The sequence below is a fragment of the Semicossyphus pulcher genome, unplaced genomic scaffold (assembly GCF_022749685.1).
Source record: "Semicossyphus pulcher isolate SPU_LCO1_2020_fin unplaced genomic scaffold, fSemPul1.0.p SCAF_13, whole genome shotgun sequence".
NCBI lineage: Eukaryota > Metazoa > Chordata > Actinopteri > Labriformes > Labridae > Semicossyphus > Semicossyphus pulcher.
This window is the reverse complement of record NW_027211637.1, coordinates 18,315,432-18,342,277: the sequence shown is the minus strand read 5'-3', so window position 1 is coordinate 18,342,277 and position 26,846 is coordinate 18,315,432. Positions and strand designations below refer to the sequence as shown.

Sequence of the window (26,846 nt, the reverse complement as noted above, 5' to 3'; positions counted from 1 at the left end):
AAATAAACCGAGTGGTAAAAATGCTCACAACCAATTTTTGGTCAAAGAGACAACACCACAAGAAATGAACTCAACTCATGATCTTTATTTTGGCAGCCCTACATATGGGTCTGACTGACTGACTGACTGACTGACTGAGTGAGTGACGGTACTTTCAGAGCCGTGGAGGGAGAGAGTTGCGACATCGCGATGGCCGATCATGGAGTAAATTGGACCTCCACTGACGCGACTCTCGACTTTGTTCGGGGAGTAGGCGGGGCTGCTCCTCCGCTGCTCATCCTGCTTTCAAACACGTTGTCATCGGCCTCATAAGGACAGTCCTTGTAACACATTGCCCACATACTAGGTTTTGACCTAGTCTCGTTGAATAATAACAATGTGGCGGCTGTGGCTCGGTCGTCTTTCAATTGGAAGGTCGGAGGTTCGATCCCCAGCTCCCTCAGGCTACATGTCGAAGTGTCCTTGGGCAAGACTGAACGCCAAATTGCCCGGTGGCATAGCCAACAGGTATGAATGTGATATCTGATTGATAGTTGGGCACTTTACGTAGCAGCCTCTGCCATCAGTGTGTGAATGGGTGAATGTGATATGTAGTGTAAAAAGCAGCTTTGAGTGGTCGCAAAGAAAAGCGCTATATAAGTACAGTCCATTTACCAATGTAGTAAATACAGGTACTTTGGTAATATACAGAGATTACTAATTGATATACAGAGATTCAGTGATATAAAAGCAATCCGGGCAGCTAGCAGCACAACAACAGCTGCAATCCGGCAATAATTCGTTCTTATGAGTAATTGTATTGCAAATAGTACATAAGAGTGTCCCCAGATTGACATCAACCTGAGGTAATCTCAGCTTCGGTCCTTGCATCTTCACTGATGGCTGAATGACAACCAGCTGACCGGTGAGTTTTGGAAGGGACGCAGAGGACTTTTACTGCCTGCACTGCACACCTGAATGAACATGATGCGATGTTACTAGCCCCAGCTGTGCATGGGTCATGTGTTGTTAAGCTCATTGCAAACAGCTGATGCGAACAGCGAAGCGAGACAGCGTTGTAAAAATGTGTTCCGAATTCACCGGAGTAAAACAAGGAGATGTGAATTATTTTTGCGAACGAGAAAATCCGCCATAAAGCAGCAAATGTTTTGACTTCCTCTGGACACGCTCTTGCAAGTGATTTCTTTTTGCCTGTATAGCACCGTTGTGTTTTACCTGCTTAGAAAACTAACCGCCATTCTCAATCATTCATTCATTCCTCTTCAATCTGACCACTGAAAGCTCCGTAGGTTTCCCTTTCTTGACAGATTAATCATTTTAATGTGTTATCAAGTTTGTTTATTTTATCATTACATTCATCTGTATTAATTCAGGTGATTTTAAGACTAGGTCAAAGTTCAAACTGCTTTAAAATTGTGCAATGCAGCTACAAGTTATTCAGCGGTTGTGGGGCGTTTTGGCAGTTGTGAACAGATATGTGTGCGATTGTTTGTCTCCATCTTATGAGGCTGTATGTGTTTCTCATTGTTTGCAACACAACACAGCGCAGCGATGTTTTCACTTAGACTGTTTTTTTATCACCTACATTTGTTTGTCTTGCCGACAGACTTTGAAATGAATAGCATAATGGCACCATAAACTTTAAATCCCTTTTCTGTCTTGGCCCATCTGTTTACCCAGAAACCACTTCTGATGCAGCCTACATATAATTCAGCTGTGATGAGGAGAACGTTGGCGAGCTTTTCAGATTCTGTGGTCAACACAGGGTGTGTGTAATGTGTTTACAAGAGCGAGTGTGTGTGTTGCTAATCACACACCCTGTCACAAACCTGCTCTTGGAGCCAGTCGCTCGCCACACTGCTGTGGTTCTAATTAACAGGCCGGGGCATTGTGCCCGAGCCGGGCCCTGCTCTTTGGTGTGCGCGTGTGTGCCTGTGATGCTATGTGTGCGAGCTTTTGTTGCGTTTACATATGCGCCACACTTAAGCCTCATAGAAGCAGGTTTTATTATCACATCCTGGTCCCTCTCCCTAAACCCCAAACATCCTAGAGATATTTCATAATGTGGGGAAAACACCCAGGACCTATTAGCCATGTGGTCTCTCTCTCTCTTCTCTATTTCTTTCTCCCTCTCTCATCCAAAGCCCAGTATGAGTGCGTTACTGTGCCAGGTCTAGTTAGTGGGTGTATTTGTCCAATTACCCAGGGGTTTAAAGCTGCCAATCATGCGGCGATGCCACATCGTAAAGCCTCATTGCTGAGCTTCGCTCTGTGCCTAAATAAACACCTGAGTAAACACCTTGATAATCACTTCAGTCCACACCTTAACACACACATACACCGTGACACACACCTACTACACACACCTTGCATAGTCCACCACCCATGGTGTGGACCTGGTCTCGGGCCAATGCCCAAAGCCGTGGTCCTCCCGCTGTCCGATGCGATCAGAGAATAGAGAAAATTACGATGTAAACATTCCAGCTTGCTTTATCAGAAGGCAGCGTGGAGTTGTAGGGAAGTGATCTACAGCACTGTCCAATCTGTTCTCAATAAATCTGTCTCTGTCCCTCCAAACCTCCCTCCTCCGACTCTCTCTGTCCTAGTTGGCTCTCATCTCCCCATGTCCCCGCTATTATTTATGGATGTATTATTTATGACGGGCATTTATGAGTTTCACTTTGGCCGCACTTTGCGAAGCACGCTGGCGAGCCAATTCAGCGTGAGATTGGCTGAAAACTTTCAATAATGATAGGAAAGAACTGTAATCACACAGGACTGACGATCTTTTGCCCGGTGGAAGCAAAACAAAACCCATTTTATAACATTTCTTTAATGTGTGCAGATTTCATGCGAATGACAGCTATCTGGCCTCTTTGATTTATTTCTACTCACACCTCTCCACTAACTGTTATTTTACCTTGTCTCCCCGTCCCAGGAGCGAGTGATTGAGAATTTGCGTGAGCAGAAGGAGCGGGAAGACAGGGTTCGGCTGGAGGAGATGGAACACATGAGGAAGGAGAACCAGGAATTGAAGGACAAACTTTCAGCGCTGCAGCCCCAGAGAGTGTCCCAGAGTCTGCCTGTTAACCCCAGCCCGACCCCGAACCAGAGGCCTGATGGAGAGGTCAGTATACTTTCCCCCCCTGTTGTTACCTTCAGAAGTGATGTTTTGTAGACAACATACTGTATATGGATTAAAACCATAGGCTGTATAAAAAGATGCATGACATGACAGCTCCCTAAAAGTGAAGCCGAAAGCGCTTCCTGCTGACTGGCTACAGTACAGGTCATAAAGCCCGCCTCCTCCATGTTAACAGATGGGACATGAGTCAAACTATTAAAAACAAAATACACAACAAATAAATAATCTCAAACATGGTTTCTGTCATTATAGTTAGTTCTTATCATGCTGATTTACATCCAAGTGTTCATTTTTCTGTATATAAGTATATATAAGTTTATTTTTAATTAGTTATTTGATGCTGTAAAAAGGATGATTGACAGCTCTGATGATAAATATGGCTCCTGCAGCCGATCTGTTCCGGATAAGCAGAGTAGAGGAGGAACGTCGAGAGGAAACGTAACTAAAACAATCACTACAGTCATTGAAGTTTCCATATCTGTGAACGTCTGCTTCAGACCAATACAAGAAGCTGTTAAACACACCGGCGTGCGGGATCTTTGCTGGGTTATTTTGGTAATTTAAGTGTGTGTGTTTGGTTAGCGTGGCTAAAGCAGCTCCAACGGCCGATCTCTACTGCGCAACTCTGGCTCCAAATGACGTCACCATCGCAAGATGTCAGCGCCCGTCACAGGGGATATTTTGTTTTCAATTTCGTACAATAAGAGCAGATGGAGACGCGTCGTCCATCTATATATACAGTCATTGACTACAATATATGTTTAGATATTGTTGTAATATTAGTTAAAATATTGGATTTAATCAGAAAAATTAAAAAAAGTAAAACTCTTTGGTTGAAAGATCTTGCACGTTGATACAAGCACCGTACACAACAGCTCAAAATTGCTATACTGGGATATGTGTGACACTACAGACAAGCAGGCATCAATATTTCATCGTTAGCTCTATTATAACAGATTTGCACATGCAGCAACACTCGTGCCAAGCTCTAAAATGAGGCCAAATATAAAATCTGCTTCTACAGACGCCATAAAACAAATAAGCAACATTTTTCTCAACGCTTTTACTCTTAAACACTTCAAACGAACAACACGACACTTTATAATTATTTTTTATTGTACAAGAAGAATTAAAAGAATTTTCTTTTACAGCCACTCTGCAGTGCTTGTAATGTGCTACTTGCACCCTGTATTTACACTGTTAACATCCACAGTAATAGTAATTCCACTCTCTTACCTCCCTGTGAGCATCCACAGTACTGTAAGCAGCTCCCTAGCCTGCACTTTGTCCCACAGGATAAAGGGATGAATTAAGAGAGAGTGATTTATGGACGTGAAAGATCCCTCGATCCCTGTTTGGGTGCCAAGTCAGAGGCCTCGCTGTCTTTTTTCTCTCTCTTTTTCCTCTCCGAGGCTTACAAGCCGGGACAGACTCTCGCCCTGCCAGAATTTATGAGAATATTTTTTTTAATACCCATAAAGAGCATACACACATCTCATTCCTGTGAAATGATATCTTGTTGAATGTTGACGCGGCACCACATGAAAGCAAGCGCAGCTCAATAACTCTTTGTAGCCAGCAGATTCACACTCTGACAGAAGTGTTGCCATAATTGGCCTATTTTGCGCGCTCTGCAGCAATCAGGCCTGTTATGTAAACTTACAGATGATGTTTGTGTGTTTGTATTTGTGAGTGTGTGCACATGTGGGTGTCTTTCTGTCTGTGAGCCTGTGTATGAATGCCAGCACAGGAAAAATGTGTGTCGACGTGTGTGCGGTGCGGCCGTGTGAGTGCGTTTGATCCTATTGTCGTGCAGTGGAGTGTGACAGGTTGTGGGGCTGTTATACTCAGTAGGCCAGAGGTGAACTGACACGGGGTCTGAGATTAGAATCTGATCAAACTAACCTGTCACACACACACACACACACACACACACACACACACACACACACAAGGATTCACCGCAGTGATGTCAGCCAGTGTATAACATGATTTGATACTGACAGCCACATTTACTGTTAAATTTGGAATATAAGTCGCACCGGAAGTCTGTTTTTGGGGGATTCCCAAAGAGGCAAATGTTTTCAATAGCTATTTATTAATAAAAAACATGTAAACAAGTTATTTCAACACTATTTCAATGTATTTTCACTTAAAACATGTTCAAAACACACACAAATTACAGCCTACCATCTGTTTTCCCCATGTCGAGTTTGCAGTCCTGCTAGCTACCGGTGCTGTAGCTAGCGGTAGCTGTCAGCCGATGGTAAGGTTGATTGTTGTGAGGAGGGCAGCTGCAATAGCGATCATGACGGAGCATGTCCGTGACTAAGCGTTGGCAACAATCAAGTTAGTTTTCCGAGGAAGACACAAAACAGCACTGCGGCATGTTGTACATAGGAGACGTTGTAGCGGCTTGGACCTGGAAACGACGTCACCACTTAATGACCTACAACTTTAGCTGGATTATACAAATTAAAGCACAGCCCAATTTTTAGATGAAAAAAAAAAGGATTAAAAGTGCATCTTATTTTATGGTCCTTTCAGTCAACATACAGGAATACGGCTTCATTAAATTCCAAAATACAGTGTTGTATACTCAACACAAGCTTCACCATGTCTCATGCAGCAACCAAGACTATTTCCTGCACCGATAAGCTAAAGGCCCTGCGTTTGATCATCTTGGTAAAGGTGGTGTAATGAAAGCAAAAACAGCACATAAATAAATAAATACTTCGGGTACTCCGGCCTCCCACAGTCCAAAGACATGCTCGTTTGGTTAAATGATGACTCTAAAATGCCCGTATGTGTGAATGTGAGCTTGAAAGGTTGTCTTTATCTGTCGCCCCTGTGATTGACTGCAGTCCAGATGTAACCCCGCCTCTCGCCCAATGACAGCTGGGGTCGGCTCCAGCCCCCCACAACCCTAAGCAACCCCTGCCTTTACTGTTTACCTGCAGAGCATGCTTTATGTGTTTTGGCTAAATTGGATTTCCTTTACTCTTGTGGTTATTGAGTTTGAATTGTAATTGATTGTAATGAATTTAGGCTGTTTCGGATTTTTACCAATAATAGTGAAACAGTTTTATATTTGAATTTCCCCTATTGTACTGCTTTAAAATGTTTCCTACTAGATAGATTCAACAGTGTTTTACAGAAACTATACAGCAAATTAGTTTATTATTGAAAATGATGAAGAAATTTCCTGAGTCATGTGTGTTAACACTTCTACCACGTTGCTGTTGGTCGACCACCAAGTCAGACTTCAGGAAAAAAAGATTCTTCTCATACTTTTGAAGTTGTTTCATTAATCGGACATTTTTATGAGTGGTGTTCTAATTTGATGTTAATCACAAATAAGCTTTCTGCCTGACATCCGTTTACCTCTCTGGCAGATGTACAGTTTGTATTTGCCGCCAGGTCGTGTACACACAGTGGCCCGCTCATTGTATTTACAGATGTTTGTATTACTGACTCAGTCAAGCTGTTTGCAGAGCTTTTTATCTTGACCTCAGAGACCTGTTGACTTCATAGCATCCTCATCCTTTTCCTATAAAACAGTATTTGTTGATTCTGAGCTTATTAAAGGACTTGTGGATGTAAACACAGGCTCTTCAAAGACAGAAAACAGTACAGAACCTGAGGGAAGGCAGTGACCTTTATGGGGACGATCAGCAGGAAGGCACCACACCTCAACTTTTGAGTCCTATTTGTGAAACTATTTGGTCTTTTCAACTTCTCACCTTTTTGTCTTTATTGGTCTATTTATTTATCGATGTGTTTTCTAATCAGTACCTATACAAGAATATTTTTACCGAACTAATACCGAATACAAGGGCGCTGGTTTAGCTCAGTTGGTAGAGCAGGCGCTCCATATATAGAGGCTACAGTCCTCCACGTACTGGCCGCAGGCTTGACTCCTACCCTCGGCCCTTTGCTGCGTGTCACTCCCAACTCTCTCCTCCCAGTATTTCCTGTCTCTCTCCAGCTGTCCTGTCATTAAAGGCGAAAATTGCCCAAAAAAAAAAATCAGAAAACAATGCTTAAGGAGTTTTAAAAATTAATTCATCATGTAGTTTGTCCAGCAGAGCACACTCTGACTCCACACTCTCAGCTCCGTCCTCAGCAGAGCATCACAGCTGAGCAGAAGGTCTGCACTACAATTTGTTCACAATATTTGTACAATGTTTTTTAAAACAGTGATTATTTGAGAAAGCAGCCTTGTTAATACCTTTGCTTGGTCATATTGGTGCAAGACCGATGCAATCCAGCTCAAAAATTCACGTAATCGGCCGGCATATTGGTAATCTGTGAATATTTCCGTCTAAACTCACTTTACATATCAGTCTGAAAAACTCATATCTGACGGGATTTTTTGCTTTACATGCTGCCCAGCCTCCGTGCGTCTGGCTTTCCTCTGACCAGCACTTACACAACCAAGTGCAGATTCTGGTGGCCACACATATTTAACTTATTTGTACTATTTACACTTCAGGCACATTTCCAGGAATGATAATAATAATTTCAGTGACCATATATGTAATCATATCTTTACAGGCCTTCCCCCTCCTGTCATAATATCACAAATTCCTGCCGGACCAGCCGTCCGCTCGGCCCCTTGCTTTTCTCGTGTCTGTGTTTCCCGTTAAGAGAACATAACAAACTCTGGTCCACTTAGGCCTAATGCATTTTGTGCAAGCTACGATTGCCTCTGAGTGCGTGAGTGTGTCAGGCTAGGTGTGGAGGTAGCTGGGGCGAGGGGGAGGTAAACAGTGACTCTGCTTGCCTTTCAGAGGGGCCAAGTGTTTCCCTTTTTTCAAGTCATTTAACTCTTAGTCCAAGCATGTGTGTATAAACATACAGTAACAAGCTGTTAGGGCTCTTTAAGGTCACACGCGGCACATCATGTAGACAAGTTAGTGAGGACACGAAACAACACAGTTATAGTCTGCAATAAGATCATTGACTGATATCTTTAGACTTGTGTTCCTGCTAAGCTAACTCTTTATGTAAGCCTCTATTATAAGTGCAAGAAGTAAGAAGAAGTGCTCCTTGTGCGATGCCCATGGCTGTGTCCTCATTGTGCAGGATGCAACTTGTTCATTTGGTTTATCTGCTGTGTTTGTTATAATGGGAAAGAGGTTCAGATTGGGTAGTGGTAATAGTTAACAGACATTCCTTTGGTTTTTTTTCTAATGACAGACTCTAGCACAGCGACATGTACAGTCCCAGACTGATGTCGACCTGACAATAAATTGCTCGGTGTGCGTGCGTGTGTTTTCGCGCGCTTTACTTGATGATGTTTAAACGACCGGCCTCAGCTGTTTCAACAAGTTAAAAACAATTCCCGCGAACACGTTGCACACACAGAGCAGTAAAGACCGAGAGAAAGAGGGAGACGCAGCGACAAAGATAATTCTAGGTTGCAAACTTCCTCTGGGTTATTTTTCTCAGAGAACAAAGAATCCATCAGTGTAACTTTCTGTTTTTCACTTCGAAGAAAGAAAAAACATCTCAGATGTTTGGTGGTCTCGTAAAATCGCAGCCAAACAGAGGGAGGCAGTAATTTTATAATGATAATGACTGAACTTGTATGTGAGGGACGCCCCGGGGAGACAACTGATAGAAGCAAACCACAGAAAAGCAGGCAGCAGAGGAATCAAGAGGGGGACGGGGGGGGGGGGGGGGGGGGGGGTGAGAGCAGAAGGGGGTACAGATTGTTTCTGCTTCAGCTCGTCTGTGACCCAAACCACATATTCAGGATTGACTTACCTTTTCCTTTCTAAGCTAACCATACAGGATGATCTCACAGCTGACCCTGTGTAATTATCGGTATCAGATATTCAGCCCTTAAAATGTAATACTTGTTTTTATTATCTCTTCTCATTTCCATCTGTTATATCTTTCTGTACTCATTTTTAGGTGCCAGCAAAAGTAGATGGGCTACCAGCAGGAAGCCCCACGGTGGGTTCTCTTATGCTTCTTGTTTGTTTGTGCTTTTGTTTGTGTGTTTGTGCAGCAGCCATTTTTGGACATCTCATACTCACTCAGCTCTTTGTTGCCAGGCCTAGCTTAACTTTGATCAGGCTAAGCTGTACTTTGTCATGGTTAGCTCAACATTCATCCGCCCTGTCTGTCCTTTTGTCATGTTCAGCTTCTCTCTGTCTTAGCTGTAGCTGTTGGTCAGCCTCAGCAGCACTGTCAGTTGCTTCACTGGCCTAAGGTGTAGTTTGTTAGCTTCAGGTGTACTTTGTGCACATAAGTAGCATTTTGTTAGGCACAGTTGGCTCTCTGTTTGTTACACTTGTACTTAAAGGGCCAGTTCCCCAATTTTCAACCTCAGTCCTATCATATTATGGGGAGCTAATGCCATTATGTTGGAAAAGAAATGCAATTTGGCTCTGTGCCTTTAGAGGATGCTATCCGCTTCTCCAATGGGTCCTGGAAAACCTCCACCAGACTACGTAAAACACGTCATCTTGCGGAGGCCAGGGAGCTCGCTAAACTACACTTACTCAATCTGGGATACCTGTCTCGTTCAAAATTGTCAGGTTTGGAATGTAGACTGCAGGCCCTAAGATTTTTTAGACGATCCACCGGTATATTCTCGTCGTATTCCTGTACCGCTCTGAGCATAAGTAGTAGTAGCGGTAGTATTTCACTCCAGCATCTCTCGCTGGGCCATTCCTTTCAGAGGGAGGGGTGCAGTGCATGCTGGGTTTTGTAGGAATGTAGAATGGGCGAAACCACGAGCTGTTTGTACAATTTCTCCACAGCTATGGTGCTAATTTCAAATATCATTGCTTCTGTCGATTACAGAGAACACCAACTGTGACTGACAGTGGCTTTTTCCAGGGGCGAACTGCTCCTTTAAGGGTCAATTCTTACATTATATTATGCTAACACTTAGCACAGTAGCCTAATTATATGAAAACATAAAGCTACCTTTATCATGCAACATCTATGATACCTCACTTTTAAATCAACAGCTTTGTGATCATGTTTTACAGTTTGTAACTTAGTTAAGCTAAGTTCATTAAGTTAACTTTATTTGTATGTTGCTTATATTATTTTGAACAAATTCAGGGCTGGTCCATGAGGAGTGAAGAAGAATGTGTGCTTCAATTTGCTAACAGGACAGCTAAGCTAATGTGTAAGAAATTAGAGTTCAAACTGTTAGTTTAGCTTAAGGTGAAAAGAATAAAAACTGAGTCTGAAATATTCTAAACTGTCCACCATCTACATGTTTTTATACTTCATTATCTTTGATTTCTTCAGTACATTGTGGCTATCTTTGTACCTAATGTATCCACTCCCTTTCTGTGTCCTGCCCCTCTCCCCAGAAGACCCAAAACATGGAAGAAGCAATCAGAAAGTGTCCAGACATCACAGATCGCCTGAGGCTACTGGAGCAGGAGGTTGCCCGCAACAGAGAGGAATCTGGGAAGTCGCAAGCGGAGGTGGAGAGGCTAATGGCAGCTCTGCGGGATGCTGAGATGGACAAATCGTGCAAGGAAAAGAAGATAGCTGATCTTGAGAGGTAAGGGGTCAAAACTCGGTGACATAAATATCCATCAAAGGACACCATCTGGGCGTCCTCAGAGAAGAGTGTCCTTTCAAGTGACCGGATCTTTGTACGATCTCCATTCATTCCTAAGTGCTCTATTTATAAAGGAGTAATCCACAAGACATAAACTGTCTAGATTGTGTCCTCCCAGCACTTGAAACCACTTTCATGCTGTCATGCTTTTTCCCTGATGTAACCACACTCTGGGAAAACACACTGTGACCTATGTACATGTGTTATTTTTAATCATTTGGCGTAATGTTTTGCCATTTTTTCCCCTTTGTGTGTTAGCATCTGCAGACCAGGGTAAGTACTTCTAAGTGTGTTCCTGTTCCATCATCATACTGCCTACATCGTCCATCGGCGTCACTCTTGACATCATTGCCATGATTGTTGGGTTGATTTGAAACTTTTCCAGGTATAAAGTTGGGAATCATTTTGGACTAACCCAGTGGGACAGTAAAGCATTTACAGCAAACAATCAAGGTTCTCATTCCTGTCACAGCGACAACACAATGAGAGACTTTATACGTTTAATGAGACGTATAGCTTCTCCTTTTGTGTTCACTTTCACTATCATGTGTGCTTTTCTTCATTTCATACTGTATTCCTCAGATATGTGCCTGTAAGACCAACATGATTTCGTCCCTGTCTTTGCATTACTGTAAATGCATACAAGCGTGTGTTTGTGTGTGTGCGTGCACGTGTTGGAGTTTGCCAGGCAGCCAGCCAGCAGCATGCCAGTGGGAGGTGGTGTATCCAGCCCAGACACTGGCTGTTTATGCTACTCTGTTTATTACTGGCAAAGAAGTACTCAATTATCATCTGATTTATGGATTGGCATGGTGTGTATATTATGTTCCCAAATGAGTGGTTGTTGGGTGCCAGAAAAGAGACACTGTACGCGAGTGTTTGCGTGCATGTTTACTTCGTGTGTGCGCGTGCATCCAGGAAAAGAAAACATCGAGAGAGGCATGTTTTGGGGTTTTTTTAAGGTTGTTTGCTGGTTGGTGTGAATAAAAAAGTAGGTTAATATCGAGCGGTTTCTCCGTTGGTGGATTCCAAGTAGCACAAAAGTAGCCACACACGTGGAAGAACAATTTTTTTTAGCCCCATCAGGTGTGTTAACGCGAGCTGTGTTTCTCTATGGTTTAAAATCTATCTGGATGTGCTGCACGAACTGGATCCAACACAGTTTCCTGCCTCATTCATTACCCGTTTTACAGACTCTCCACTCTGGCAGGGAACCCGTGTGCTGACTCAAACTGTGTGGGAACACACAGGCATCGAGTATAATGGGGATATAGTAGCTCCCGCTGAGTTAGTTCACACAGTCCACTCTCTGTTTCCACGTGTGTGTGCATGCGTCATGCCTTTACGCACTTGCAGCTGTCACCAGAGCGTACGCATGCACATTGGTGTGTGTTAATCTGTATGTTAAGTTTTTGGGATCAGATGTTGGAAGAGTTTCTTTCCGTTCAGCTCGTCTGTCTTAGGCGAGGCTGCTGTCTCATTAGTGTCAGCCAGTCACTCCTATCTGTCTGACCCCTCCCCTTTGGTCAGTGCGTACAGGTTAGAGGTCACATGCAGGTCAGCCGCAGGTTATCATTGGAGGTCCGCTGCAGTCGTGCACTGCTGCCACATTATCAGTGGAAATTCTGCTTAAAAAAAGACGAACATAAGAATTTTTGCATACTTGTATCTGCACTAATATGTCGTGTGACTGCACGGGCGGACGAGTGTCTGCGCGAGCTGATTGGACTTCTGTGTAAGACTGTGCAAGCTGATGAATGTCTTTTTAATCGGACTGTTTCTGTTGGAGCTCGGTCAGATGGCCCTATTAACCACTATCTGGAAGGACGGAGAGGAGAACAGATGAGGAAATAGACACTTTCTCATCCACTTGGCAACGCAGCAGAGAGAGTGGAAGACAAATGTAGCCAGCAGGTCATTGTAATAAATACCTTTCAGCACAGGAGAGACTCAGCTGTTTTATAGCTTGGATCTCGTAGTGATCTGCTGATCAGTGGCAGCAGTAGGTAGGTTATTGTTTGGGTTTTATTTTCTGCTCTTTGTGTAGGTGTTATTTTAAGCTAATCCGCCTAAGTGATTTGAGGATTTGAGGAAGGCATCCGTATCAGCTGTTAACACTGTTGCTAATAGTTGGATTTGTTAAGTAGAGCTCTGAAAGCCACGGCTACTTATCTGTTGGAGCATTTTGAGCAGATACGGTGGACTGAAATGGTAATATTAACACATGACACACTGATGCAATCTAAGCCTTTCCTCATGCATTCAATTAAGTTGTGATTTCCAGGGAAATGTGGCTAATTTTAACCTTAAACATCAGGAGGAAGTATACAGACAAACGTTGTATGAACATGTATTTGTCTCGTGAATACATAGCCTTGTTTCGCTTTCCTTCACTCCAACCTGCATGCCTGCATTCATGACTAGTTTAGTTATTTTGTGCAGCCTTTTCTTAATTCTGTCACGGTCCTGTACTTTGAGAGTCTGCGGTGATGTGGGAGCCAAACTTTAAGAAATAAATCCACCTCCCAGTCACACCATATCACAGCTATTGACGTGGTAAGCACTTTGGTATGTAAGGGAGGGCTACAGGAAAAAGGAGGTGTGTGCGTGTATATGTGTACTATATGTGTGTGTAAGTGTGCACGTGTGTGTCTGGGGGTGAAACTGAGGGAAATGCATGTTGGTAGTGGAGTTGGCAGGGGTCGGTTGGCGGGTAGAAATCACTCGCTGTTAGATGATAAATATTCATACACTCATAAACCAAGACATAAACAAGCGCAAATCATTGTTGGCCTTTTTCCTGTGATTATAATCAAACTCCAGATGTTGAGAGCATTAATCTTTAGACAACACACTGTGTGCACGCATGCCAATACACAGATCACCTCCATGGTCTCTGTATATAATATATCTACATGGAAGTGTTTGTAAACACAAATTGTATCTGCAGGTGTCTTTCTTACTTTGAAAGTGACCTTTGAACTTCCTGTTTAAATATTGATGAGTCGCACCTGCACCAGGGAGGAGGTGTTCCATAGCACAAACATCCGATACAGAGACAATTCCCCACACTCAGTGAATCACATTTTCTCAACTTGAAGCGTATAGACGGACAAGAAATGATCCACTTCTTCCTTTTAAATAAATGTCTGTTAAGTCACTATCTATCACTGAATGAGGTAACACAATGGTGATTGATGAAAGCCTGTCTGTGGCGACTTTTGCAGAAAAAATCACAAGCAGCGCCCAGTTAGTGACGCGTTTTCCATCAGCCAGCAGTGGTTGGTCTAAACAGTAATCTACTATGGCTGAACAAACAAAGAAAAGATGGCTACAGATACAACTTCAAAAATAAGTGAAAATCCAAAGAAAAAGAAACAAACTTGACGCTCAAATGAAGGCAAACAGTCTAAAAAGGAAAGCGACCGTCAGCGGGGAAAATCAAGAGTTACGCCAACCATGGACGCCACACATGCAACACTGTCTGGATATCTGGGAAGCGTGCTCCCGCAATTACCGTTTATCACCACAGGTGCCGCCATACTGAGATCTTCAAGATTATAACTTTAAGACAATCGTCTCAGATAAACTGTAAGACTCCAGCGCTAATCCAACTGCATCCACTACACTTTCATAGTCCCCTGTTTCTCCTCCTCCCTCCCTTTCCTGCACCCTTCCTCTTTTTGTACTACAAAGAAATGATTTAATCCAGATCATATCTGCCTGTTAGAGTTCTCTGGTTTGTCTGCTTGAAATCAGAGGATGTTGTGCCATGATGCTGTTTATTAAAAGAGGAAAGAACAAAGTAAGAATCAAGATTTATTAACTGAGGACACAGATCTGGATTATATTTTCTAACTTGAAAGGTTATTACTCCTTTTGACCTTTATTTACGTAGGAAAAAAGTCGACTGAGAATGCATACCCTTTTCCAGCAACACCCTACTTAAGATTCACAGTTTCCCACATTGAGATCTGGGAGCGGCCCAGTGCGACCGCAGCTTCCTGCTGTCGGCCTCTCAGCAGCACTGCTTGAGCCGTTCAGTTGCTCTCTGGGCCTTGCTCAAGGGCACGCCAGCAGTAGTCGTCTAGTGAGGTAAGAGGGTCAGTAATTCTAGGGTTAATGGACAAAGAGTGTGACAAAAGATGAAGAATGGGTGATATAAGTCTTATAAAAAAAAAAGAGCAGAGGTTTGCTTTGACAGCCAAAAATAAAGCGGAGCTGCTTATGTTGGAAGGCGTGTGTCTGGAGCGCTCCAGGTGAAAGAAGCAAGAGGAAATGTGAAAAATTACTTATTACACTCAGTTTAGGAAGAGGCTGGATTCATGCATAGAGCTCCCCCTCTCACTTAATCTTACTAAAAAATGTCACGGCAATAAAACACAATTTTCCCCACATGAATTCACTTATTTCAGCAATCGACAAATCACACGTCTCCTTCATATTTTCCGCCTCTCCCATCTGCTCCTTATTCACGCTCTGCGTGCCCTCATTTGCCTTCACGTTGGTCAAAACACTTACTTCATTTTGCACTGATGGCTCTATGTGGGTATATCAGCTATCAGAGGGGACCAGCGTGTCTGCCGGTTTATACACCTGTGCCAGTAGCGGCTGTGTGTGATAGCTGATATGCCCTCATGGCAGGTTTGTTCTCCACGGACATGCCTCTGAGCTTATAAAAACACACACACACAGAGACATCAAAGATCAGACTATAAACAGATCCTTCTCGTCCTCCTCCTCGCTGTGTAAATATCTGTGCCTATACTTCATTCATAATGGTAACAGAAATTAATCTTTATTTACGCAGCACTTTTCATAACCCACTCGTAAAGATGATAAAAGAAAACTTTTACAATCAACATCAGTCGTAAAAATGGGAATAAGTCAGAGACATGAAACGACAGGCCTGATACATTGTGTTTGTTTCTAACAGGGGTTGTAATATTACATATAAATATGACATAAAGTACTCCCTTCCTGCTCTGTCTTCTCTTATTATAACAAAACCTCCTCAGAGGCTTTAAAGCTACTGTGGCGTTTGTGCGTATGTGTGTGTGTGGCAAGGCGCGTGTAGGTATATTTCACATTAATTGCACACTAACATCACTCATAAAAGCACACACACACTATTCTAAGGGCTGTGACAGCAAATATTTGCCCATATGTGGCGGCAGCTTGTAGGTTTTGCCCAGAGTAAACACCCCAGCGTGGATATGGAATAATAATGTGGCGCGTTTTAGCAGCTGCTTGGTCGCAGCCTGTTTACAGTGTTAGAGGGTTCTCTTAAGCGCTAATTTGTCACTGTCAGCCTGCTTGTGCTTTCTATGCATTTTTTTTTAAAGTGTGAAGGCCAAAGTGGGAGCTCAAAGAGGCTGCTTTGAATCTATTTTGAGAGTGTTTGTGAGAAAAAATATAGATTGTATGAGTGCGACCGTGTGTTTTGTGGATTCCTGTGTGCCGCACATTAGGTGACGGGTTTCCGTGCATTTAGAAAATATATTTATATAAATGTGTGTATTTTTATTTGTGCGTGTGTGTTTACACTCCATAGTTCTGTGGCTAAGTTAGTTCGGTAAATGACAAGAAGCTGGTCTTACTTCGGAGGTAAACACGCAGCCAACCTGGCTGGTTAATACACGGTTAAGCTCTGTAATCAGCACCACAAAAATGCACACTGACAGCAGATTTATTGTCCTGTGTGTGTGTGTGTGTGTGTTTCTGGCAGCGTCTTTAAACCTGCCACAATTTATTTTTCTAAAAAAACATGCCCTTTGTGTGTCTGTGAGTGTGTGTGTCTTCCCGTCTACCTCTTGCACATATCTATTTTTGTGTGTTTGTGTGGGTGTGTGAGCTTGCATCTTCTGTCTGCATGTGTTTGTGTGTTGGGCTGTTGAAAGATTTACACAGTGGTGTCTCACATCCATCGGTCAAGTCCCGTCTTGTCCCAGTCTGCCATGTTACTAAGACTAGACACATGAACAGTGCCGTGCATGTCCAACTGGAGCCCTACAATTAACCTGCGTGATGCAATGTGCAGGACGTGTTTTAACTCTGGAGCAGTATAGAAACAAATTAAGGGTAAAACAACACCTAACACATATACAGTATATATTTTATATTGGATGTCAGTATTACATTTATAACACATAACAACAAAAATAACACTACAAATTAAATCTGTTGATTTGGAGTAATGTATTCAAGTGAAATTGGGCCGTTGTATATTCAGCATAGGGCGTGTACACACATTTCTACATACAGAAATACATATATTTTCCTATTCCATGATTTCAGTGATTGTTTTTACATCTCTTCATCTGTTGCTCTCTCTCTTTCTAAAGGCAAATCAGGTCCCCTAACATCCAGAAGCAGACAGTGCCTGGAGAGCTGAGGAAAGACCCCCTGACTGATGGACATCCACACTCTCTGTCGCAGGTTTGAATATGTGTGTGTGTGTGATGGTGTGCACGTAGAAACATGCTTTTCTCAGCAGGTACTACCTTTTCCTCTTTCTCTACCTCTCTCTTTCTCTCTGTCTTCTAACTCCCTCTCTGTACTCTTCTGAGCACAGAGCCTTGTTCCAGCTGTTCATGCCTCTTGCCCTCCCTCATTGCACCTCAGAGTCAGTGGAATCAGAGAATCATTTAGTCCAGCGGAAATCAGCTCCACATGCCACCCTGCAGCCGTGGCATGATGGCTCTGGTGGAATAGTAAAGGAGTGAGTGTAGTCAGGCAGGAGAGAGAATCGACCATATTTGATGATATAATTCCTTGTATCATCATTTATTGATTGAATATCATGCTAAGGAGTAAATATAGGAACTTAAGCTCAAGCAATATCAAAACACAACCAACAAAACACTCAACAATCGAGGAAGAGTGCTGCCGCTCTATTGCCTTTTTCCATTTAGAAAAAAACGGATTCTGCCCGCTGGAAAGTTAATGTAAAGAGTCCCCACAACAAATCCCAGCTCATTATTTAGGATGTGAATGCGTGATAAAAACAATAAGCATTCTGTACATTGTGTTTACTCAGCAGTCGGGTTCCGTTGCAGCCTCCATCTCGCTCCCTCTTTCCCCGCTCCCTCTCCGCTCCCCATCCGCCTATCTCTGGTTCCATCAGGAACACACCACGCTCCGAGGGTAAACACAAACAAACAGGGCCTTCCCTCATTGCTCCCTCTCCCAATCTTTCCAGGAGAGTTTATGTGGGACGGAGCGATAGCATCTCTCCGCTCCATCGTCTCCATCGCGCCACGCTGCACTTCACAAACACAGAGAAAACACACATCGGAAATGTTCACTTCGAGCCTTTGCACAGGCCTCTCTTCTCTCTTTTATCTGTAACGGCGAGGCATCAGCGACACTCGTAACCCCCCTTTCTCTATTTACAGACTTAAGGATTATAGAATCTCTCTGGGGACTTGCAAAGGAATAGACACATTGCAGGACTTTCATTCTCTCTCGGACGGGTCTCCGATTTATGTCCTACTTGCCCGTCCTGACAATCAGAGGGCCCTTTTTCAGGTACCAATATTTTGGGCAGCTTTTCTGGTAGAGTGAGGGCTTTACAGATCCAATCTTAATCCTTATGTGTGGCTCGCAGACTCATCAAAGCCACCCATATTATATCAACCATGTTTGTTATTTTGGACGTCGAATCTGGATGATTACAACCAAGACCGTCTGAGAGGGACAACGATAGCAAACTACCGGGAAAGAGAGAAGGAGGCAGAGCTGCTCACGGTGTTTCCAAGCAGTGATAGACATCCTAGCCTTGGGGCTAACATTAGCTAGCATACTGCTGTTGACAGAAAACAAACAGGCACAATCTTAACTTCAGCTCTTGCTTAAGAATAGACAAGCTGTGTTGACTTTGTCCCTCCGAACGTTTTCATTAAGCCTTCTGCTTCTGTTTGTTCTCGCTGCAGAGCATCATTACAACTAGTAAAGGTTCTAGTTAGTCTCAGTCGTGTTTACATCTACTGCACCATTAGATTACTTTGATCCTTTCAAGTTAACGTGAGGCGGTCGCTGCTCTTTTTAGCGCACACTATAATCTGAAGATGCTGTCCTGTAGTTACATCTGTAAAGTTTCTCTTTATGAAACCCAGTTTGTAAACAGGTTAGGATTTAAAGCTCGCTGTTGTCCGAGCCTGGCCTAAGCTCGTTCCCACAGTCTGTACACTTGACTCAAACTGTATATGAAACTCCTGGCTGAGCACACATACTTCACATATTTTAAATCATGAAATAGGGCACAAAGTGGTTGATGCTGCGCACTTGACTTTTTTGACAGAGACAGATGCTTGTGTCTGCCTGATTCAGGCTATGTGGGTAAGTGGTTTGTACGCCTGTGTGTGTGTGCATATAGGATCATAGGTACCCAGCAGCTGGAAATATGCATTCTCTCACTCTCCGCTCGTTTATTTTAGTGATTATAATCCCTCCATCAAACCAAAAGCGGGCCAGACTCCATAATGGCTCTTCCCAAGGGCATAAGGTGATGATTGGTGCTGCAGAGGCAATTATCTTCCCATTTCACCCCACTCTCTTTATCTCTCTTGCCCTTTTTTCCATTCTTTTTCTTCTTGAAAGGCACCAATATTCTCTTGTTACTAATAAAACTCTCATAACACACAGATATGCACTGACGCAGACAGACAGACACATAAAGGGCACACACACACAGGCAGACACAGCTCTCTGGTCAGGTTACACTCGGGGGTCCGGCAGCGGCAGCCCCATCTCAGCGGGGCGTGCGCACGAGTGTGTGCGTGCGTGCATGTGCCTCTTTCTGTCTGTTGGGCGGGGCCAGACCAGAACTTGTTGATTCTGGTGCATCAAATTACTGCCCGTCTGTCACGTCCAATTACAACTTTGGCCTGCTGACACACACAGCCTGCCTCTGTGCGTGTGTGTGCGGGTGTTTGTCGCTCACCTCCAGCTGTGTCGTGCTGACGTGACGAGCCACAAGTATCCACTTGTGATTTGGCTGGCTCTGCACTTTTTTCATCCGTCTCTAGTATAATCCTGTTGCTTTTGATTTCGTTAGAATAACTGAATCAGTCAGTTAATGTTGTCATAAATAGTCTTTTACATGAAGGAGCCATTTGATATTCACTATTGAATCGTGGGAGCCTGCTTGAAGTCGTTTGCCACCTCATTGAGAATCTCTGTATGATACTGGTATCAACCCAAATCTCATTTTTGACTCTTGAATATTTATTAGCAGCAGTTAAAAAGCCATCAATATGCATTCCTTGCAAGTTCCTGGCACCGTCTCAGAAAGTTTTCCATGCATTTAGCATATCCTTCACTTGATCTCACAATAGATCTGCCATGTGTGAGCCATGGCACTGCTGAGCCTCGGGCTCCTTTTATGCTATACAAAATATGTGTCTATTCTGAGAGCTGTCAGACTTTGTAACAATATTAAACTTGGGCCCTCATTTAGAGCTCCATGTATCGGCCATATACCTGCAAAGCTGCATTTGTTTCAAGCATTGTGAATTCAATACCAGCAACTGTCGGAGAGAGTTTGCTTCGCATCCTCACAGCTTCCAACAATGTCTGTTGCTGCAGCACGTCCTCGTGCAGCTTGTTGCTTGCACAGTGTCTGAGGCTGCATTCATACTGCAGGCCTTCATGCTCAATTCTGGATTTTTTGGGGGTCACAGTTCATATCTATGTTAGAATGTGACCCAGGTAAGATATCAGTGTAAACAGAAAATGATTTAAAGCTGATGCCTCTAAATGGCCTACAAAAGCAAACAAGACCATCAGTGACAAGACCAATTATATCTTCATAGTTATTTTTAATGCCTGTAACCACTGCGGGGGGTAGGTGTCGGACGAGGCGCTGCCAAATCAGCCTTTTTTCTATATTTTACATGGCAAAGATTCACAGTGAGTGATACGTTTGAATGTTAAAAAAAAGAAAGATTAGATTTGTTGTTACAAAAACAGGTCATATACATGTACACACATAGTCCACAGGGGGCGCCAAAATCAATGCAAACTGAAAGGTTCCTCACAGGAGCTTTAAAAAAAGATACGCGTGCGCAAACAACAACAACGACATTTTTTCCCATAAGAAATGGGGTGCTCTCGGGCGTTGGGACTTTGGATGTGCAACTTTTGAGCAAGTAAGCAACATCTCATCTGGATAGGCATCTCCCCAAATAGCAATTAAATGTGCATGTTGTTGTCCTCCGTGGTCAAGCGGAAAAAGGAAGTCTAGAAACGTGCATATCACCAAGGCAACGCGGACCACTTCCGATTTGAGTGTTCAAATACATGTCGCTTGCAGGTTGCATGTTTTGGATTCTGATTGAGTACCACATTGTCAAGTTGCCCTGTTCCGAAAAAAATGCAACATTCATGAAACTTTTTGCTGTCGGAATTGGGACACTTTCAGCTGCAGCATGAACGGTGTCCTCCTCATTTGCCGGATGCTTTTGTGTGTTGAAGCTTGTGGTGGTGACGCCTTTAATTCTAATTCTCTAAACACCCAGCTTCAATTCTGCTGTGTGGTTTTGCGAGCCAGTAGCTGCTCTCACTTGCTTCCAGTAAACAGTTGCTATTAGTGCCCAGTGTTGCTACCTCTCTTCATGTAAGGATTATAAACTGTGGCTTTACTCACTTGATGTTTCCTGGCCAATAGTTCAAATCATAATTCGACTTTTATTCTTCTTTCTACAACGTCTTTGATCTTGTGTATTTTGCTAATATAGTCTTTATTACTGCGTATCCTTAGTTTGTGTTTTGCAACAAGTGTAACCGAACCCTCCGTCCAGTTAGTCTCCAAGGCTTCTGCACGGCTTCCAGAAAAGTGTGAACGTGTGAACTCAAAGCCAAGTCAACTTTTGAGGAGTAGGAGAGAAAGCTTTCTGGAAAAAAAAACGAGAGAGAGAGAATCGGGGGGTTTATTATTTCTGTCCAGTGTTTTCCTTCGCAGTTCCATCACCCTGTGTGGAGAGGGATCCTTTTCCCCCACTCACCATAGGTGTCAGAGAGGCCACACACACACACTCTCCTCCGCGCTCACACATTCACACACTCATATGGATGTGGGCAAAGTTCACAGCACTTACGAGCTCTCTCTCTCTCTCTCTCTCCATCACTTATCACTCTCTTCTGTTTTGGCTGTGTGTCTCTTTTTTTCTCAGAGAAGTGTTGTTCTTCTCCCACCACAGCTTTTGACTTCCTCAAGTCTTTACTTGGTTTCTGTTTTACATGGACTGGATTTCTTTTACTAAAAGGACTGACAAATACCCTATTTCTCAAATTCTCTTCTCTAAACACATTATCAGATCCGTGCAAAAACAAATGATGATGACTTTTTAAAACAAAGTGCACTCAAAGAAAAACACTTTGTCCCCCGGCCTTTTTGCTACTTTGCTTCCAAACCTTCCTCCTCTGAACTCCTCTTCGCTCCTCAGCCTACTCTGTCAGCTTCCCAGGGCGCCATGCGGGACACGGCGGAGCGGATCAGGGAGTTGGAGAAGGCGCTGAGGGAGAGCATGAACACCTCGGCGCATAGGGAGGCTCTTTGGGCGCAGGAGGAGGCCGACCGTGTTCATGCCCAGAGACAGGTTTACCAAATGTTCCACAAAAACACCCCGATGCACCTACTAGTAGACTCATGCAGCCTTACATAAGCGCAGGTATCAGCTCACCTATAGGAAGGACCATTGAGGAACTTCACTGCACCCCCTTGTGGCTTAGAGTGTAACTGCAGGCAAACTGCGGTTAATGAAAGACCCCTAATCACTTAATATGCAGCTCTTAACCAACAAATATTATAATAACAAATGAGATAATGTTCAAAACTTGCAAACACATCCAGCACCCTCCTCTCGTGCGAGCGAATGTTTAACATATTGTGAGTTTTTGTGCATGCAATCAGAATTCATTAAAGAACCTTTAAGCTCGTACTCTTGATGGAGCACAGGCTGCCCTTTCACTCCGCATGCGCTGCTATCTATCCCCCTTTCTGACTGCCAGCTGCTCGGCCTACATCTTTAAATGGGTTCCCAAAAAAAAGTGCACTTGTGTACATTTGTATATATGTGTGTGTGAGCGTAGGTGTGTCTGCGGTGGGAAAGAGAAACAGGGCGAGGGAGTGCGTTTCCTCCCGGTGTGAGCGTGCATTTGAATGAGAATGACCTTGCATTACTTACGAGTGCCACGAGTAACACGAGAGCAATCTGCGGTTAAAACAAGAATTAACATTTTGAGGCAGAATGGCGGCTGTATTGCTTCAAACACACATGCTCCCTCTCACACACACACACACACATATATATATATATATGTTCAAGGAGCTGATAGAGAAGAGATGAAGAGATTGGTGGACTGAGGGGGAAAGTTAAAGAAGGTCAGACTCAGTTTAGAACATTCAGAGAGAGCCAATGCTAACTGTGGCTTGTTTTTTCCTCGCTTTTTTGCCGTTTCTGTGCTTTTCACGCTCGACTTACGGTCAGCATGGATACTGTGTTTATCAAACAATATTCTGATTCACTGAGAAGTCCGAAAGAAAGGAATATATTTATGTCTGTGGGACTTTTTCGCACGCAGAGAACTGGATGATTCAGCTTTGACCTAAGTTTACCCGCGTGGAGCCAAAAGCGTCAGGGAAATCCTTTCCCCGGCTTGTGACACGTTAACACTCACTGACCCCAACGGTTGCTTTTATTTCAAGTCGATCCAAGACCCTACACATAGAGAACATTCGTCTGCAGTCATGCTGGCAACTGCGCTTGACACATATAGAGCGAGAATAGAGTTGCCATTGCAATCAACACAAGGAAAGATACCCGCTCGGCCTGGCGCTCAGGCTGCTCCGTCAGTCATGCTTACTGCTACGTGCTGTCAACACACTGAACTTTACAAAGCAGCATGACGTCATCGCATAAAGAGGCACAGTTACACAGCCGTCAGTCCAACGCCGTTCTTACCTCACACAAGAGAAGAAGAATGTGTGTGGGGGAATAAAAAGAAGGACAGGTCCTTCTGAAACCTCATCACCTGACCCTGGCAGCGTTTCAGAGCGCCCTGCCAGACTCACATTCTCACATTATGCCCCCCCTACCCTCGCCCCACCCTCCCTCCTTCCTAGATTTTCCTCCTTTCTTCTCCCCTCTGTCCCAGTGTAATCAGTCTCATGATGTGTAATGCGCTGAAAGTCTTCCATCAGCCTGACCTGCTGAAATGGAGCATGGGTAATGCCCTGGGTCACTTCTCTTCACACCCCAGCTCTCTAAGTCGCCTCCATCTTTGCTTCTCTCCATCCGTCGACTTTTCTCCTGCAGCCGCCTCTGCCGTCCATCCGTTTGTCCCGAGCCTCGTTCTCTCCCATCTGCCGTCTTAAGTTGTCTCGCCTCATTATCTCCTCAGTCTCTCCTCCTTTCCTCCCCGTCTCTCTTCCTGTCTTTCTCCCTCTCTCCTCCTCTGTGGCGTTTGAACTAGGCCTTTGAACCAGCAACACCGACGCAAATGGACAAGAGGGATTTGGCCCTTACCTCTGAGCCCCCAATCAGCTTAACAACTAAAGGGGCTTTGGGCCAGTCTTAGCGAGCCTTAGGCTGGCTGGGGGGCTTTGCCTTGAAGTTGAGCTAAATTAGCACGCACAGGCTCGCCGCTAAGCTGATTAAGTCCCTAATTTCACTAAAATGCATTGTATTCCTTATTAATGATGTGATTGTGAAGTGAGGGCTAGCCTGGGTGGTGGACTAATGGGGGACTGGGAGGTGGCCAGTTGGCGCATGAGGGTTGATAGACATGTGGTGGGTGTAAATGGAGTTGTGTGTGCGTGACCCTTGGCTTTCAAGATGAAAAGACTGGATTTGGATTCTTTTAAGCCTGAAAGAAGACATCAAACATTAAACACTGTGTGATTTCGGATACTTGGATGTCTTGTTGATGTTGGGTATATTAGCTGCTGGGTAATACGCAGCTCTGTTGTTTTTGGCAGCGACATGGAGTGTATTTGATTTGAAACAATGCTTGGAAGTTCGTGACTGAAATCTGCCTCTTTCCCACCATTTAGAGTTTCTGTATTCCCGACTCGTTTTGCTCTCAATCCCTCTGAGATATTCATGAACAGTCAGCGAGCAGCACTTTATCTGACATCTGCGAAACACACCTAAAAAAAACGGCGGAGATGGAGAGCGTCTTGAAAATGTGTGAACGATTTGGCCCCTTCATAAAAGAGGCCCGCTCCTTTTTTCATCTCCTACCCCATGCAGCGCTTTCCCCTAACTCTTCTTTTCTCCAACTCTTTTCCTTTTTTTCTTTCCCTTTGTTCATTTCAGATCCAACACTTCGCAATTTATTGTTCGAGTATCTCATACCGTAAATCTGCCAATCATTACAAGCGAACAAGGATCAATTGGTTTTCTCGTGCTCTGCCATTTACATAATGTAAACAGACCTTCCTAGCTCTGCATCCTATTGTAAAGCACTTGTTGTCAGACAATTACACACTTCCTGTCTTTGAATAATCACGCCCTGAGGTCGCATCCTGTCTGTCAAACACTCAGGGTTGGAGACGCAGGCCTGCGTGGCTGGAGGGCATGTGTGTGCGGAGGAGGGAGATGTAGTTGAGGGGTTGAGCAATCTTCTCACCTGCTCTAAAGTAGAGCCACACTTGTGAGTGAGATAAGATAAGTGGATAAAGATGAGAGAGAAGAGGGATCCTTTGTAGCCAGTGCAGCGGTCACAGGACGAATCATCATTTAACCTTTGAACCTCAGTAATTACACCTGTATGACACCCTCTGAAATACATGCATACAGGCAAATAAAGTGCACATAGGTGTGTGTCTAATCACTTTACCATACCCACGTAGAAGCATTGAATGTGTTTGTGCTTGTCAACTTAAATCAATGAAAATTCTTAACCTGAGTGTCCTGGTATTTTTGCACACTCTTCAAACACATGTGCATTTGTCTCCCCTTGAGCAGTTGGAGGAGCTGATGGGGGCTTTGGAGAAGACCCGCCAGGAGCTCGACGCCACCAAGCTGCATCTGTCCTCCACTCAGCAGTCCCTGCACGAGAGAGACGGACACCTCAATAGTCTTCGCCAGGAGAGACGCAAACAGCTGGAGGAGATTCTGGAGATGAAGTTAGTCTCACACTCGGCCATCTTTCTTCATAAACAGAACTTATATATCTGCACAGTATTTGTCTGTTTAACTACTTTAAAGGGGCCTCATCTTTTGAATGGATATTCTCATATTTTGCATGTGTTTCAAAAATTGTGGGTGTTTATTGTTCACAGCGAAAAAGTTGCGTGTTTCTCCAGAATAACATTTTTAAAAAGGTTATTTTCGGCTCAGCTCTTGCACTTACTTGTAGTCAAGTCGTTGTCATGATTTCAGCTTACCGTTCCGATACCTCCTGACGATTCTTTCTCGTACATATAAGGCCGAATAACCGATCCTTGAGCAGCCATGTTTTCTACAACTTTGGAGTGACATGGGATTGCACATGTGGGGGAGGGGCTTTGCTGTCACTCCAAATACTGTCAGCCAATCGTGGCTAAGGTCTAACCTTTGCTTGGCAAAATGGCTTGTTCGTTTCAGGAGGAAGGAGAGGCGTGATTCAAAAACTCATTAGAATAATAGAAAATTGGTTGCATTGCTAAAATATGTCTCCTTTAATCTACCATACTTACCTATTTTCCTTTCCTTTTTAAATAAGAATAATACTCACATATGCTATATCCTGTCAGTCATGGCTTTGCATTAGTCTGTCAAAGAAAGACTTCAAAGTTACAATCTGGGTAAAACATTTTAATTAAACGTCAAACGCGGGGCAGGAGTTGCTGGCACTACATTAAGACAAACTGTCAGGAAAAACAAACCACAAGTGCTTGTGGTGGTGACGCAACCCCGAGCCCATAAAAGTATATGATCACGGATTTTTGAAAACATTCCTCGGCTTTTCACTGGGCGCATCTTTACTACCCTGCACGGCAGCATCGTCGCTGTTTATCCACTCACCTGTTTGCGTTGTGCATCTGTGCATGAGTGTTATATAGATATCAGCGCCGAGGTGTGTTCTGAAGCCGTCGTCTATAGCTGCCTTGTG

The 26,846-nt window shown here is 43.8% G+C and overlaps 1 protein-coding gene across 1 annotated transcript in view; it reads left to right on the top strand.

Moving 5' to 3' along the window:
- LOC138590158 (ERC protein 2-like) overlaps positions 1–26,846 on the top strand; it is a 156,533-nt gene that overhangs the window by 55,235 nt on the left and 74,452 nt on the right. Inside the window, exons 10-17 of the mRNA XM_069660734.1 lie at positions 2,939–3,127; positions 9,068–9,109; positions 10,492–10,685; positions 11,013–11,018; positions 17,090–17,183; positions 20,698–20,704; positions 22,206–22,345; positions 25,718–25,878. Of these exons, the coding sequence (XP_069516835.1) occupies positions 2,939–3,127; positions 9,068–9,109; positions 10,492–10,685; positions 11,013–11,018; positions 17,090–17,183; positions 20,698–20,704; positions 22,206–22,345; positions 25,718–25,878 (833 nt within the window). The remainder of the gene's footprint in view (positions 1–2,938; positions 3,128–9,067; positions 9,110–10,491; positions 10,686–11,012; positions 11,019–17,089; positions 17,184–20,697; positions 20,705–22,205; positions 22,346–25,717; positions 25,879–26,846) is intronic.